Below are 15,747 nucleotides of genomic sequence, written 5' to 3'. Positions count from 1 at the left end.
TTTACTCATTCACTATAACTTAAAAGCACATATATTTATAGGGTTTTCTTGTTCACTTAAGAAGTTTGCCTATACTAACTGAATACCTGATACTCTGCTTTATTCTTAATCAGGAGTCAGAATGGATTTATTTAATATGAAGCTCATGTATATTTTTAATAGGTTAGAGGGTAAGTTTAATAAGCTAAAGATCCCACAGTGTTCTTTGCCATCTTCCATTTTAGATGGTAGGTTTTGTTTCTGGGTGGTCACTGTTTGTGAAAACCCCTCAAAGGATAGTTTTAGCTCCCTACTACATACAGCTCCACACACAGGCCTCACATAGACACGTTAGCTTTTTCATTAGTATCTCTGCCTGCTTAGTTCAGTCTCATCCCCTGGGATGTTAGAGGAGTCAGAAGTTCATCCCGTGGCCCAGGGCTTCTCCTTATCGCATTGTGCTTCTGTTTTAGATTAGTGGGGGAAAGGCTGAACTAGGAATTGTGTGATCTTAAGAGTACCATTGATTGATCTGAAACTTAAAAACATTGTGGCCACGTTAGGATGATTTATAGTCCCTACTTTTGAACATAATTCTGTATTCATAATATGGAAGTATACCAGGGATTTTTAGAACAAAAATTCTAACTATTACATAACTTCCTTATTGTAGTGGGCAAGCCTGGCTGAAATGAGAACTGCTGAAGCAAGGCAAATGGCTTGTGATGAACTGTTCACAAATGAAGAAGAGGAATACTGCCTCTATGAAGCTGTAAAATTTCTAATGCTAAACAGAGCCATTGAACTATATGATGATAAAGAGAAGGGAAAGGAAGTACCATTTTTCTCTGTGCTCCTGTTTGCTCGGGACACATCGAATGACCCTGGACAGCTACTGAGGAACCACTTAAACCAGGTGGGACACACTGGTGGCCTTGAACAGGTGAGTTGTGTCTTTGGAGTGCATTACCTCAAAACACAGCAGTGTTAACTGTCAAACATCTCAGTGTTTGTAGGTCAGGAATTCAAGAGCAGCTTAGGTGGTTGTGGCCGATGGTCACATAGATTTAATCATGTTATTTGGGGCTACAGTCTTCCTTGGGGTTGAAGGATCTACTTCCATGGCCTATTGACATGGCTCTTGACAGAGGTCCTTAGTCCTTACAGTTAATAGGAGGGCATGGTTCCTTACCATAGGGCTTCTTGGGTGTCCTCATGACATGGCAGCTGACTTTTCTCAGAGTGGTCCATGTAGAGAGCAGGGAAGTCGCACACAGGCACTTATACCATATTCTGTTTGTTAAAAGCCAGACACTAAATCCATTCAACTCTCAAGAGGAGGGGAATTGAGCTCTCCCCTTTCAAGTGAGGTATGTCGAAGATGTGTAGTCCTGTTTTATAATCATTAACAGTATTATTCTGGACTTTTCTTCTGGGGGTGATGGATATAATTAGTACCCTTGGCTCTGGAAGGGTAGACATAAATGAAGCATGTGGAGGAGCCATTTGAAGGTCTTGTTTACATAGATGCCCATAACAGTCTTGTTCTTAAAGCAATAGTTGAGTCACCACACCTTGAATAGCCAACCCTTGAGGCTGCCCCATTCTCCTTACACGGCAGACTCTCATACCACTTTTTCCTAAAAGGCCCGAGTGCCAGGACAGATATTGCAAGGAGTAGAGAGCTGAGTTGAGTTCCCGCTGAGTCATCCTGGTGGGTGGAAATCTGTTCCATTGTTTTTCTTAGTGTGTCACTGCTGGGCCAGGCAGGATGATTAATATAAAAAAATTATCTGTATGCATAATGTGGGTTGCTCACATCTCCTGAACCATTGCTAATACTTTGTAATAAAAAGCCTAGGAGAGTGTGGTTTGCATGTCAGACTGAAGTTAGTCCTTTATGAGATCCTACAAGGTCTTCTACAGTAGTGTCCATTCTTCTTTTAATAGCAGCTTTCTTGAAATGTAATTTACATATCAACAAGTTCACCCTTTTAAAGTTTTGAAACTACCACTTGCAGTCTCATTTTAGATCAATTTACCACCCCCAAAAGACACCTCAAACCCATTAGCAGTTACTCTCCCTTCCGTGTAGCTCTGGGAAACCACAAAGCTACTTTCTGTCTCTAGTTTGCCTATTCTGGGCATTTCATATAAATGGAGTCATATACTGTGTGGTATTTTGTGACTGGCTTCCTTTGTTTAGCATAATGTGTTTAAGATTCATCCACATACTGCTGCATGGATCAGTACTTCATTCCTTTTTATTGAAAAGCAACATCTCATTGTATGAAAGTATTGTATTTATTCATTTGTTAGTTTTGACAGGTATTTGGGTTGCCTCCACCTTCTAGCTACTAAGAATAATCCTGCGGTGGACATTCAGGGATGATTTTTTGTGTGGACACATGTTCTCTTGATTATATGCCTAGGAGTAGAATTGCTATGGCAGATGGTGATCCTTTGTTGAACATTTTGAGGAATAGCCATACTGCATTTTAAAATAGTTTGTGCCAGTTTACACTCCCACCAGCCATGAATTAGTGTCCCATTTCTCCACATCTTTACCAGCGTTTTGACTATCTTTTTTTAAAAATTGGGATGAAGTTCACATAACATAAATAATCATTAAAGTATGCAACTCATTGACATTTAGTACATTTATGGTGCTATGGGATCACCATCTCTATGAAGTCCAAAATATTTTCATCACCCCCAAAGAAAACCCTGTATTCTTTAAGGAGTCACTCCCCATTGTCATCTGGCTTTTTAAAATATTTTTTTTATTACTTTTTAAGTTGTAGGTGAACACAATACCTTTATTTATTTTATATTTATGTGATGCTGAGGATCAAACCTCTCACATGCTAGGCAAGTGCTCCACCACTGAGCTACAACCCCAGCCCCTGGCTTTTTTATTATAGCCATTCTAGTAGGTGTGAAGTGGTATCTCATTGTGGTTTTGATTTACTTTTCTCTAATTACATAGGATGTTGAACATCTTTTCATGTGCTAATTTGGCCACTTGCATGTCTTCTTTGGAGACATGTCTTTGCAATCCTTTGCCCAGTATTTAAGCTAGAGATATATGTTTTTTAATATCTTTGTTTTATTTATTTATTTATTATTTTTTATGTGGTGCTGAGGATCGAACCCAGTGCCTGTCACACGTGAGGCAAGCGCTTAACCACTGAGCTACAACCCCAGCCTCTGGTTATATTTTTTTTAATTGTTGAGTTGTAAGTATTCTTTATATATTCTGGGTATTACCAAATGTAGGATCCATTCTTGACTATCTCCTTTTTTTTTTTAAAATAAGAATTGGGACTGAGTCCAAAGGAGAGGAGGAAAAAGGTTGCAGTATAAGCCACTACTGTGTGCGTGGTCAGGGTAATAGATGGAACATGGTGTTAGACCCTGTCTTTTGGTGTGGCTTCCTTAAGAATCCCATTTGCTCTTTCTCCACAGGTTGAAATGTTCCTTCTTGCCTATGCTGTGCGCCATACCATCCAGGTGTACCGGCTCTCCAAGTACAACACTGAAGAGTTCATTACAGTCTATCCCACTGACCCACCCAAGGACTGGCCGGTGGTCACCCTCATCGCTGAGGATGATCGGCACTATAATATCCCTGTCAGAGTATGTGAGGAGACAAGTCTGTGAGAGACTCACCTGCCTGGACAGTCTGAGGACATGGCAAAAGTGCACAGGCAGCTCCTCAGCTTGGGCCTCAGGCCTCTGCTGGTCTCTAAGAACAGTCTGTGAGAACTCTTGGGCCCCTGGGAGCCAAGTTGGACTGGGGTGTTCTGAAGACTAACTTTTCATAATAAGAACAACTGTTTTCCCTTATCTGGGACCCAGTGTGTTTCATTGGGACCTTCAGAGCATACCTTTGGAAAGTGCATACTGCATTTCCATAAAGCAAATACTTTTGTATTAGAGGAAACTCATTTTGAAGAATATATTCATGTCTCAAGTCAAAATTCTCTCTATTGGTAAACTGGCTTTTAAGTTTTAAGATGGTAATTTTTCTTTGGTGGAAATGGGTGTCTGTAGTGATCATTCTATGCAGTCTGCTTAAGTGGTATAATTCTGGGAGATTTGTTAATGGCACAGTCATACCATGCTCTGATATTCTCATCTTCTTATGGAGGGATGAGCAGTGATTCGGACTTAAATATTAAGTAATGCTATTTTAAGCAGATGGTCTCATAGAAGATGAAGAATTGGGCCCCAGAGTGGGTTGTTTGGAGGCTTTTTTCAAGTTTGGAGGAGATACAGTGGAATCTAGTGACTGTTACAGGTGTCTACTGTCCCCAATGTTCCAGAGTCTGGGACATGGTACAGGTCCCTATTAGCATGGATGAATGTTTCTTGTAGTTGTACTCCAGTGTCAGGGGCTGTTAATTATTCTAAAGTTCCAAAGAGTCAGAGTTTTATAGTTAAAACAGAGTTTATATCCACCCATGTGTTTAGAGGAGGAATCTAAGGTCATATGATTTCAGTCACTGCTCAGAGTTCAGAGGTGGGGACAAGCTGGGCTCCTGATCTTCTCTTGCCCTTTTCATGCGGTGTTTAAGGGTAGCATCATTGCCAGATCCATGTAATGGGCTGATACCCTGTCTGCTGGCAGGGGATGAATAACAGCAACCAACCTGAGATTTTTCCTGAGCAAGCTAAAGCAACAGTGTGCAGAAGGGTGGCTGAGCCACATGTGTCCTTGATTTGGCTTGGGCGGCCTGAGAAAAGCAGTGATGACCTGCTGGGCACAGGCGAGGTGTTTACTGGAGCTGCTAAAGGGGACAGTGCTGCTGAGCTGGTCTGCAAGGGATGTGTACTGTGGTCATTGTTCATGTGAACCAGACACATCACTCTTCAGTATTCTTTTGGCGGCACCTGAATTGGCTCAACATTTGTGGAGTTGATGTTTCCTTCAAGTACTGAGCTTATTTTATAATAATTAAAATCTATTTGATCTAATTTAATATGATTAATAAGTTTTCTACACTTTTGAAAATCTGTGTCTCTGTTAATAAAAAATTAAGTCTTAAGAAAGCTCAGCCTGCACAAAGTATTCAGACTGTTACATTAGTACTTTTCCTAGTACCTACTTGGTGATATTCACCACATTTTACTAGACATGTATCAATTAGCATTTTGAATCAGATTCTATAAATGTATGTGAATACTTTAGAGAGGCTTTGTGCTTTTCACAGTGAAATACATTGGTATCTTAAATAAGGAGGTACCTAGAAGCCCAATTAAAGTAATAATAATGACTTCTTGGCTTTGACAAGTTTAGTATTTGTAACTATATGATTCATTTATGAGCATTCTTTTAGAGCACAGCTTGAAATATTTAGATTATACTTGGCAATAGGGATTTGTGCCCTTGGGATATATTGAATCTGACCATTGGTTCATATACATTATTGAATGTGAATAATACGATATTAAACCTCATGATTAATGCATTTTGAAAATGTTCTAATCTTAGTGAACTTGAACTGGACTTCTGGGAAATTTGCTTACATTTTATATTTAAATCTACCGAAATTGTAGTTTTAGCCACCACATTGGTAAAAATTTGAAAGGGGGTGTTTATTTTATGTTGCTTATTGTCCAAAGACCTTCTCACACTGTGCTATCAGACTGTCATCCAGGTTTAGCAGAATAACATCAGAAAAGAAAGCTTTCAAAGAAATAGTACTTAATGAAATAGAAATGATTAATTCATTTAAAAATTCTTTTTTTTTTTTTTTGGTTGCAGTATTCAATTTTAGTTGTTCAGAGTCTTAATTTCATTTTTCATTTTTGGTCTTGAGCTGGTGGAGTGACATCAGTAGTATAGAAATTGAATTAAGATAAAAATGGATTCAAGAGAATAATCTACTTAGAGGGATCTTTAAAATGGTATGGTGTTCTAGAAGAGGGCAAGGTAGTGAGAACGACACTATGCTTAATTTCTAAGAGTTTATATTGCAAGAGTTCAGAAGTTTAGAGATATTGGCAGAACTTAAACCTTTGAGCTCCTTTAAGGCACATTTAAACCTAAAAGCATTTCTCTGTGTCATGTCCCATGGAATTAACATTGCTTTTCCAGAACATTTTCAGATTCTCCTCCTCGCCTGAACTGCTGGATGTACAGCATCCACTCTGCACTAGGATCAGTGATGGCGGTATCAGGGAATAGGCAGCAGCTATGGTCTCCAGCTTGTGATTTGAGCATATGTGGGGTTTGGTCTGCAGTGTCACCATTCCTTCTCTCTAGAATGAAAATGTTTTAAGTGCACACAGAGCAGGATTAATCCTGTTTTCTTTATATAGCCACTTACACTTTTATTACACTATAATAAATTCTCTTAATGTCTACTAAGATGTTTTCCTTGGTTAAGGAGAGCAAATATTGGTTTTGAATCCTTTTGTTCCACTCCCCTCTAGTTTTAGAGTTTATCAGGTAAAATCTCAGGCCAAATGAATTGATAACATCTCTTTTGGAAGAAGCATTTGTAGATTTTTATGGGCTTCATCTTTTTTTCCCTCCTCCTTCCTTTTAGAGGCTCTGTGTTGTTCTTCCTGTCCTTTCCCTCATCCCAAGGTGCTGTTCTTAGAGTTAGTAGTTTACTTTTATGAAGACTTTCCAGTTAATGACTGAGGTGCAGTGTAATCTTTAATGATATAGTGCCCCTGCCATCTGAACATATACATAGGACTTACAGAGCTGGGTCTTCTTTTGATATTAAAACATGGCTTGGTCATTTTTTAATGTGTTTTTCTTAAGCAGTACTTACAGATTCTCCCCTTTGAAGACCAGAAAATATTTTCAGAAGCATAAACCAGGGGGGAATCACTTCTGGTATGCACAAAAAATGCCTTAATTTTAAGATCTGTGACTGCTAGAAAAATAAATAGAAAGCCTTCACTGCATGTGAATCTGAAATGTGGGTGAAACATATAAAATCCCCAAATAGTATAACAAGGCAGGGTAAAATATCAAGTAATTTAAAAATGGCCTAAGGAGAGACTGGGGTTGTGGCTCAGTGCTTGCCTAGCACATGTGAAACTCTGGGTTCCATTCTCAGCAGCACATAAAAATAAATAAATAAATAAATAGTTTTTTTTTTAAAAATGAATGCTATAAAAAATATGGCCTAAGGAACTATGAAGAGAAGTGAGGATGAAGAACTGATTTTAGAATAACCTTTAAAGTGTCATAATAACAGAGCAGTAAATACACAGAAGGTAAGATCTTCTGTGCTTAGTTTTTTTTTTTCTTTTTAATTGGTTCTTTTTAGTTGTGCTTAGGTTTTTTAAAAAAATATTTTTAGTTGTAAGTGGATACGATATCTTTATTTTATTTCTATATAGTGCTGAGAATCGAACCCAGGGCCTTACATGTGCCAGGCAAGCACTCTACCATTGAGCCACACCCCAGCCCTGTGCTTAGGTTTTAAAAAGAGAAGAATCTGAATGAATGGGAGGACTTATGTGCATGGATTCCACAAATTCATATTTCTAAAATGTAAATCCTCTATTTAAGAGAAGTATAGTCTTTAATGCATAGCTTCTTTGGGAAACATTGTGATCTCTCCTAGGGCGATGGAGAGACCAGGGAGCCCGTACTGATTTGTGCAGTGGTTTAGTGAGGTTGTGGGGAAGGACATAGGCAACTGATTTTATAATATTGATTTAATGGTCTTGTAATTCAGTTTGTAACCTAGAGCCATGAAAAGCATCAAATTCAATTGGCAGATGGTTTGGCCATCTGCTACCCTGGGCTTTTCCTGGAGGTAGTATCCGTAGGAGCCAGGTGGGTTTGGCCATTACCAGAAGAGGTATGTGGATACCTTTTTTTGAGTGTACCCATGCTGGCCTACAGTCACTGCATTCCTTTCTTTAGGTGGGTGGTAGCCCCATAGCTTGGGACGTAGTAGTATTTTGAGAGGGTGGATGTGAGCTGTCCCATGTGATTCTGTATTTTTTTTTCTAAACAATAAATTGAAATTTATAATTGGGAATGGTAAAATGAATTGGTATGTATATTGAAGATGTGGCAGCCATTAAGTCTGGAAACATGTTAATCATTCTGAAACATCATATCAGTAGGCCATTTCTTATGTCTCTCTTCCCAGGCCTCCTTATAGCATTTTGAATGCCCAGAGGCTTCAGTAACATTAATGGAGGAGGACACTGATTGGAGTTTAATTTCAGTTAAGCCCATTGATTTCTTAGGTGTAATTTTGGGTCAGGAATGAAATTGTCAAATATGGGTCAATACAAAGAAAGAACACTGGATTCAAAATATCCACAGTCTTGATAATTATATTCCTAGTAACCAAGGGTGCTTGAGCTTAATTATAACTTCAAAATAATTTTTTATACTCAGTTTTAGGAACTTTCACTTATATATTGAAAAATGCCTTGATTTATATTCACATAAGTGGTGCTAAAAATACAGCACCTTTTAGAAGAACCTCAGGAATCCATAGTGATGGTGATGACTTGGGAGTATTTCAGTGTGGGAACACAGCCAGAATTAATGTATTTAGGGATATCTCTTCTCATTTTTATTATGTTTGTAATACTCTTTTGGTGTTGTTACCTTGCTTTTGGCAGTTTCTAACTTTCTATATTATGGATTTGAGGAGGATAACAGCCCAATGTTGTAACTTCTGCCAGAGTTGATGGTGTTTTTCTTCCATGGGGGAGTCTGCCGTGAAGGGAGAGCACCCGTGGGAACCCAACCCTGCTAGCCTCTGGCTTGTTTAACATCATCTCCTCTGTTTACACTATAAGATGTTTGAACTTGCCAAAAATTTCTCCTGTTTTGAAAAACATGCCCCTGAGGTTCTGGACAGTTTGAGGCCTTACTTCTCATTGGCAAACTCATCCAGATTCCTGGCTCATAGGGCAAGAGTTTCCTGTCACCTGTTGAGTCTCTCGTCTTCACTGTAGGGGCCACTCCTACTCTTGGGTTTTGCTGTTGATCCCCTTTAGCAAACCTGGATGCTGAGGATTGTAAAAATAAATAACTAAAAATAAACTCAAAAAATAAAACTCAGAAGCCTGGCTGTGTCACTGTAGTTAAATGCCTGCTTTTGAGGACTTTGGCAGACTGTGATCTAATGCTTTAACTTTCCAGCGCCCCCGGGCAGGCCTGTGGTGTCCAGGTCAGTGACTCTTGATCTCACTCCTGCGCTTTGGAGTGCAGGAATCAATTCTGGGGAGGCCTTGTTGGGCAGAGATAGAGTTAGATGAGGTGAAGTGATTAGCACATACCTTCAAAAACGGTGCACAGTTTTGGACTTAGACCTGGATTAATGAGCAGTCCCACTACTCGATTCTAGCAGGGTTGAGTGAGGGTGAATTACTGAACCTCCTTAAATCTCAATGTCTTCAACTCTACCTTGCATAGTCGTCTTATCTTGGATGCTCGTGTGGATTAAGTGAGATGCCAGCATGTAATAGATTTAGAGCCTGCAAGAGCGGGGCTGCAGCCCAAATCCTGACCCAGCCTTGCTTGTGTTTGCTGAGCGAGGCCAGCTGTAACCATTTCAGCTACTGGAAATGTGATAGCAAGAACTTATATGTGTTGTATATGAGTTAGGATGTCACTGAAAGAAGTTAATAATCTAAAAATGGGGCCAGATGTTCACAGGCATTGCAAGAGCAGAGGATGAAGGATGAGCCTGCAGAGTTGTGCCTTCCTCATAGTCAAATGCTGAGGGGCTGGGGATGGGGCTCAGTGGCGGAGCACCTGCCTAGCATGTGTGAGGCACTGGGTTCGATTCTCAGCACCGCATATAAATAAATGAATTCAATAAAATCCATCAACAACGAAAAAATATATTTAAAAAAAAAAAAACAGAACTGCTGAGTCTGAAGTACTGCAAAATGGTGCTGGACTTCTGAAGGACCTACTGGCTAGGGATTGGGCATCCTCTAGAAAACAGTGTTAAGCTGGTAATGGGCAGCAACAACAAACCATTCTCCTTCACTGTCCCATTCATGGGGGTTCATCAGCTTTTTCAGTGTTGCACATAAATACACTTTCTCCCTCTACTTGTCTGAGTTATGGTGCTCAGCTCAACTTTGAGGCCAGTGCTTCTAGCACTTCCTCCTCCTTGACCTTCTTTCACCCTGGGAGTGGAGAGAAAAACTGTGGTCCTGACAGTGGGTCTTCTGGAAGCCCTTCTGAAGGTTTTTACAACCTCCAAATGGTAAAGAGAAGCCCAGCTGCTTAGCTGCTTTAGTGTGGTTAAACAAGCAGGTATTTATCCAATATATTTTTATTCACCCCTCTGCCTTGCCCAAACCTTGGACATTCTGCATTTTCTCTTGTTTTCTTCTCCTTTTGTCTGGGCTCTGTTGCCTATTTATACTCTTTGCCTGTTACATTGCTCTCCTTCCCTAATTTGAGTGTGTGCTTGAAACCTCTTGTCAAACTACCCTGTAGAGTGGTCCTGTTGATTTATAGGTCCTAGTCAACACCAAGCTTTATCAAACTTTCTGATCTTTGCTGGGCTGCAAGTTGGAAGTTCAGTTTGCGTTTCTTTACTTTTTGAGTAAAGTAGAACATTTTGTACAAGCCATTTGCAGGTCATTTTCTGGGAGCCAACTGTTCATGTTCCTCGCCCAACAGTTGTATGTTCTAACAACCTTTGGCTTTTATATTTGTATTTAACAGAAGAGGGATTTTGTAGGGATAGGAGCAGTGAGAAGGGAAGACAGACTGAGGGGCAATTGGGGGTTCTTATTGAGCTCTTTGGTTGAAAGAAACAAGAACTCAGCTTATCTTAGTTCTTGGAGGGCTTGTCCTTCTTTGGAGATAAGAAAAGAACCTTAAAGATGTAGACTGTGGGGTTGTGGCTGTGGCTCAGTGGTAGTGTACTTGCCTGGCATGTGTGAGGCACTGGGTTCGATTCTCAGCACCACATATTTTATTTAAAATAAAGGTCTATCAACAACGAAAAACATTAAAAAAAAAAAAAAGATGTAGACTGTGGGGGGGAGGGCTGTTGTGTAGGCGTCCTGGGGTCAGAGCACATTCAGGGGAGAAAGGTGGAACTACCTTTGTCCTTTCACTAGAGTGCCTTCTCTGGGCTTGGTTTGCTTTCAAGTTCAGGGAAATAAGAATCATCCAGCTGAGGCTCACCCCTCTCAACTCCCTTCTGACCACCAACCCTCCCTCACGGTCACCACCCTTCACCGAGCTCTTGTGCATCCCTAACAAGTGAGCTGAACTGTGCATGACTCCAGGGATGAAATCACAGAGTAACTTTTTTTTTTTTTTTAATCTTTCCATCGTTCAAGATGTATTCAGTGGGAAAACTTCCCCTGCATCTTGTGACTTTGCTGAGTATTCTGTTAATAGAGCTTATAGTCATATTAATTTGCCAAATGCTATTTGTATTAGTCCGTTCTCTACAACTATAACAAATAACTTAGATAATCGACTTACAAAGAAAATGTTTTGGCTCAGTTTTTAAGGTTCCAGTTCATTACAGGAAAGACCCATTGTGTTTAACCTTGTGTTGAGACAGCATGTCATGGCAGAAGCATGTGGCGGAACAAAACCACTCGCCTCATGGCCGGGAAACAAAAGGGAAGAAGAGATGAGGATTCTCTAGTCCCTTTCCAGGGCATGGCCCCCATGACCTAAAGACCTCCCACTAGTCACCACCTCCCAGTGGCCCTGCCCTGGGGACCAAGCCTTTAGTACATGGACATTTAGGAGCATTCAAGAGCAAACTCATATTCCTTTTCTACTTAAGAAATTGGAATATCCCAACTGTGTTAGAGCCACGACTAATGGCTGGCCGCCCTGTCTGGCCCTCCAGAGTTGAAACAGGAGGAGGGAGGCGAGGTGAGGGAGGGAGCAAGGTCTTAACTCTTGAAGTTGTCCTAAACTGGCCTCCCTGCCTGGGGCTGAGCAGGGCTTAGCTCATGTTCTTTCTTCCTCTCTTGGGGTACTTTCAGGGATCTTTGGAGACCCTTCTATCCCCCACCTCTTGTCCCCAATTCAGAGCCTCTCATTGACAGCTGCCCCGTTGTGCCAGTGCTCTGTACTCTGACCTACTTCTTCCTTGGTAGCTTCTCAGAATCCAGTGACAACCCAGCTTCTTTCTGCTGAGCCTTGCTCACACCCCTTCCCCAATTGGACAGGCCTGAAGATGACCCCAGGCCCACCTGGTGATCACTGTGGCCAGGTCTCATCAAGAGAAAGGCATTTGTACCCCTTCCTGTCAGCCTTGGCTTATTCAAGGCAGCCTCAGTGCACCTCTTCCCTCAGATTCAACGGGTGAGTCAGACAACAACCCCCCGAGTCCCGGCACTGTTGGGGCCAGTTCAAGCTCTCTGAATGGCTCCTGAAAAGCCCTGTCACTCAGTAGTTAAGAGGTCCCTTCCAACCTAAGACACACACCCTTGAGTGGAGTGGGACCCAGTACAGATCTTTGCAAAGAAACCATCTCTACAAATTCTCTTTTTGAAAAATCCCTTAGTCCTTTGCCCTCATTGCGGATGGGGGATGATAGAGAGTTAAGACTCTGGAACAGGAAGCTGGTCCATCAGGAGTCCCCATTATGTTCTTGCTTCTCAGTAGCTGTTAATTCTGAATGCTGACTAGGTTCTTGTTTTCTGTACAGAGCCTGGATAGGCTGATGTACTTCGGCGGAAGTGCCAGGCTGGCCTCACAACCATCCATGCCCAGAGCAAGAATGGCCAGCCTAGAAAAGCAGGCTGGGTGCCTTAGAACTATCTGCAGTAGAGGAAGGGGACAGGGGAATGAGGGGACTTCTGGGAATGGGTGTGTAGGTGGGGTGCGGCACAACTCTAGGAGGTGTCATTTACATCCTATCCTGGGGACAAACAAGCCTGGAGAAGAAACACCAGTCTGGAGGCTTCTGTAACAGCCAGGCCCAAGGTGAGCAGGAGTATCTGAGATAAGCTGTGGGACTGCAGAGGGAAGCTGGAAATGGGAGAGGCTAGGAGGCAGCACTGGAGGGATTAGGGTCTGGTTGGATCTGGAGTAGGTTTCTAGGCGGCTGCTGATGTGGTTCCTCTGATAAGTCAGGAGACAGTGGGAGGGGTGGGCAAGAAGTGTGCAGGGAGAGGCTATGAGACCAAGGCCTCTCTGGAACCCCCAGAGGAGATGTTGGGAAGTGACTTAGTACGTGGATCTGAAGCTTGTGAACAAGTCGGGGCTGGAAAACAGACTTTGGGATCGATCACTAGGGTGTGTTTAGTAATGGAAACAGGCCTGGGTTTAAGGCCCTGGAAGCCTGTAGAACTGGATTCCCAACTAAGGTGGGAGGGGTCTGTGGACCATTTTTATTTTTTTCCACAAAGCTGAATTAAATAGCATTGGGAGGCATAGTTGCAGGCTGAGGAAGAGTGCTGTTTTCTGGAGTCTGAGGCATCTGGGGCAGAGGTGGTAGAGCTAGCTGGGTAAGGAGGTCCTCTTTATCACCATGAACTTGCAAGGTCTGTCCACAGATGACCAGTTCTCCTTGGCTATTAGACCCAGAGGACTTTCTCCATAAGACAGGTGAAAAGTCTGACAGGAGTCTTAGGTGTACAGCGTAATGTAAATTTGAAAATAGTTACTTCATCTGTTTATTCTATTTTGGTCTTGGGGTTCAAGGGTTTCTGAACCTGAGGTAAGGTTACACTTTGTTTCATGAAAGTTCTAGTTTTTTTTTTCTTTGTTGAAGGAAACCAAACCATTCACAGATTCATTGACTGAAGTGCTTTCCTGTGACTTGAAAGAGGAGTAGACGAGCCACCTGTCTTCCTGAATTGTCACCAGTCACACTGCAAATCTTGATATCCCATAGATCATAAAAGCTGTAGGAGGCTGATTCAGGGGCACTAGTCACTTACCTGATGCATGGCTATTAAGCAGGGGGACAGAGCAAGGATGCACACATAGTTCATGATTTTGTTCCTTTTGTTTGAACACCAGTGTGCTGAACTGTGAAGTTGACATGGCATTTACTGGCTTGCATTGTTCAGGTAAGTGGGCAGAAAGATAAAGGAAGACCAATTTCCCCTCCACCCCAGCACTGCTTTTGATAGTGTCAAAAAGGAAAGCTTGGTCTGAGCAAAACTCCACGGTTAGGCCAGTGGGAGCACACAGGGTACTCAGGAAGCGCTGCAGGGGAGAGCAACAAGGAGATAGTTATGGCTATGGCATTGGTGGAACTCTGCTGGTGGGCATGGGTTGTGCAGGAGGTGATACTTATGACTCATCTAGACAGAGACGACAGGGGAAGGTCTGGGGTGGGGTGGGGTGGGTGTTACATACTTGCCCCTTATGGTAGTGCTGCTCCCCACAGAACAATTAGTGCCGTTTGGGTTGGTACAGCTCCAAGCTGTCTTTAAGGCAGCCAAGAACATACCCTGACATTGCTGAGCACGAAGAGAGGCATAACTGTGGGTGGACACAAAATTGGCACCTTAAGACTTCAAAGGCATGGCCAGTGTAAGAGAAGCACTGAGAGCTTGGATTTTAACTGTAAGATGTAATAGAGGAGTAAAGAAGAAAAATTTCAATCTTGAACAAGTCAGTGGGATGCTTTTAATCTTAGGGAGTGTAGATCTATAATAAAACACTTCATATACTATGAGTTGGCTAAAAAAATAAGAGACATCTTTGAGATGAAGATATTGTATTTCAAAAAAAATAATAATGCTGGGCACAATGGCACATGCCTATAATCCCTGTGACTTGAGAAGCTGAGACAGGAGGATTGCAAGTTCAAGGCAACTTGGTGAAGCCTTGTACCCCAAAATAAAAAGAGCTAGGGACATAGTTCAGTGGTAAAGTGCCCCTGGATTCTATCTCCAGTACCAAAAAACAAACAAACTTTTTAAAATAAAGACTGATAGGAGCAAGCCTCTTAGATGTGGGCTGGGGGGTTTCAGATTCTGCTCTTCTCACACTCAACTGATTTTGGGATTCCCACTATAAGAGGAGTGTGGAGAAGTTGGGGCTCAGAGAAGTACTTTCAGTATTACTGAAATTATGGGAAGTAAAAATAATTTTAATACAGAATAAAATCTGAAGGAATATGTTATATCTTAATAAGGTAGGGAGTAATAGAACTACCTCAATGCTCAGAAGTTTTAGTTACCAAAGCAAAGGGTCAAATTTTAATATCATGTAAATTTGAAAGAGGAAAATTGTCAGGATTAGGAATTAAGTAACTCGTGAGTGAACAGGCTAATGATTCGAATAAGAAAATCAAGAAACTGAAAGCAATCTCAATATTATCTGCCAACTGTTTAATAAGCTTTATTTAAAGTAAAATTAGAATATAAAACCTAATTGAAATATATGGGTACAAATTAAAAAAACCTGAAAAACAAAATTATATAAATGTTCTTAACAATGAAAAACTTCCAATTAAATATGTAAACAATGCTTGTTTAAATGAAGCATATAGTCACACTGACCTGCAGTCAGTTTTAATCAAAGGCTATACAAAAATTTTAATGCAATTGATTTCAACAGTTTAAATTAAACCCATAGTTTTGATATGGCTGACAGCCACCTTAGGTAAAAGAATGACTCCCTGTGGACTTAATTTTGTTAAAAGGAAAAAGAAAAATATAGATTGCTGCTAATGTTCAGATCTGAAATGAAGACTGAGGTAATTTCTTTTTTCCTTATTGGATCTCATATGGAGTTCTGAAACAAAATCACATGTAGGATGTTAGACCAGGAAGAGGCCTTATAGTAGTGGCTCAAGCCTCTCCTTGGAT

General features: G+C 41.2%; 1 protein-coding gene across 3 annotated transcripts in view; it reads left to right on the top strand.

The window, feature by feature from the left end:
• Otulin (OTU deubiquitinase with linear linkage specificity) overlaps nucleotides 1–4,022 on the top strand; it is a 30,001-nt gene extending 25,979 nt beyond the window's left edge. For all 3 annotated transcript variants that reach the window (XM_027950366.3, XM_027950365.3, XM_027950367.3), the window contains 2 exons: nucleotides 653–922; nucleotides 3,448–4,022. In XM_027950366.3, coding sequence (XP_027806167.2) covers nucleotides 653–922; nucleotides 3,448–3,642 — 465 coding nt within the window. In that variant the 3' untranslated portion in view covers nucleotides 3,643–4,022. The remainder of the gene's footprint in view (nucleotides 1–652; nucleotides 923–3,447) is intronic.
• The last annotated feature ends 11,725 nt before the right edge of the window (nucleotides 4,023–15,747 follow it).

This window comes from Marmota flaviventris, chromosome 5 (assembly GCF_047511675.1).
Source record: "Marmota flaviventris isolate mMarFla1 chromosome 5, mMarFla1.hap1, whole genome shotgun sequence".
NCBI lineage: Eukaryota > Metazoa > Chordata > Mammalia > Rodentia > Sciuridae > Marmota > Marmota flaviventris.
This window is presented reverse-complemented; position numbering and strand designations above follow the sequence as displayed.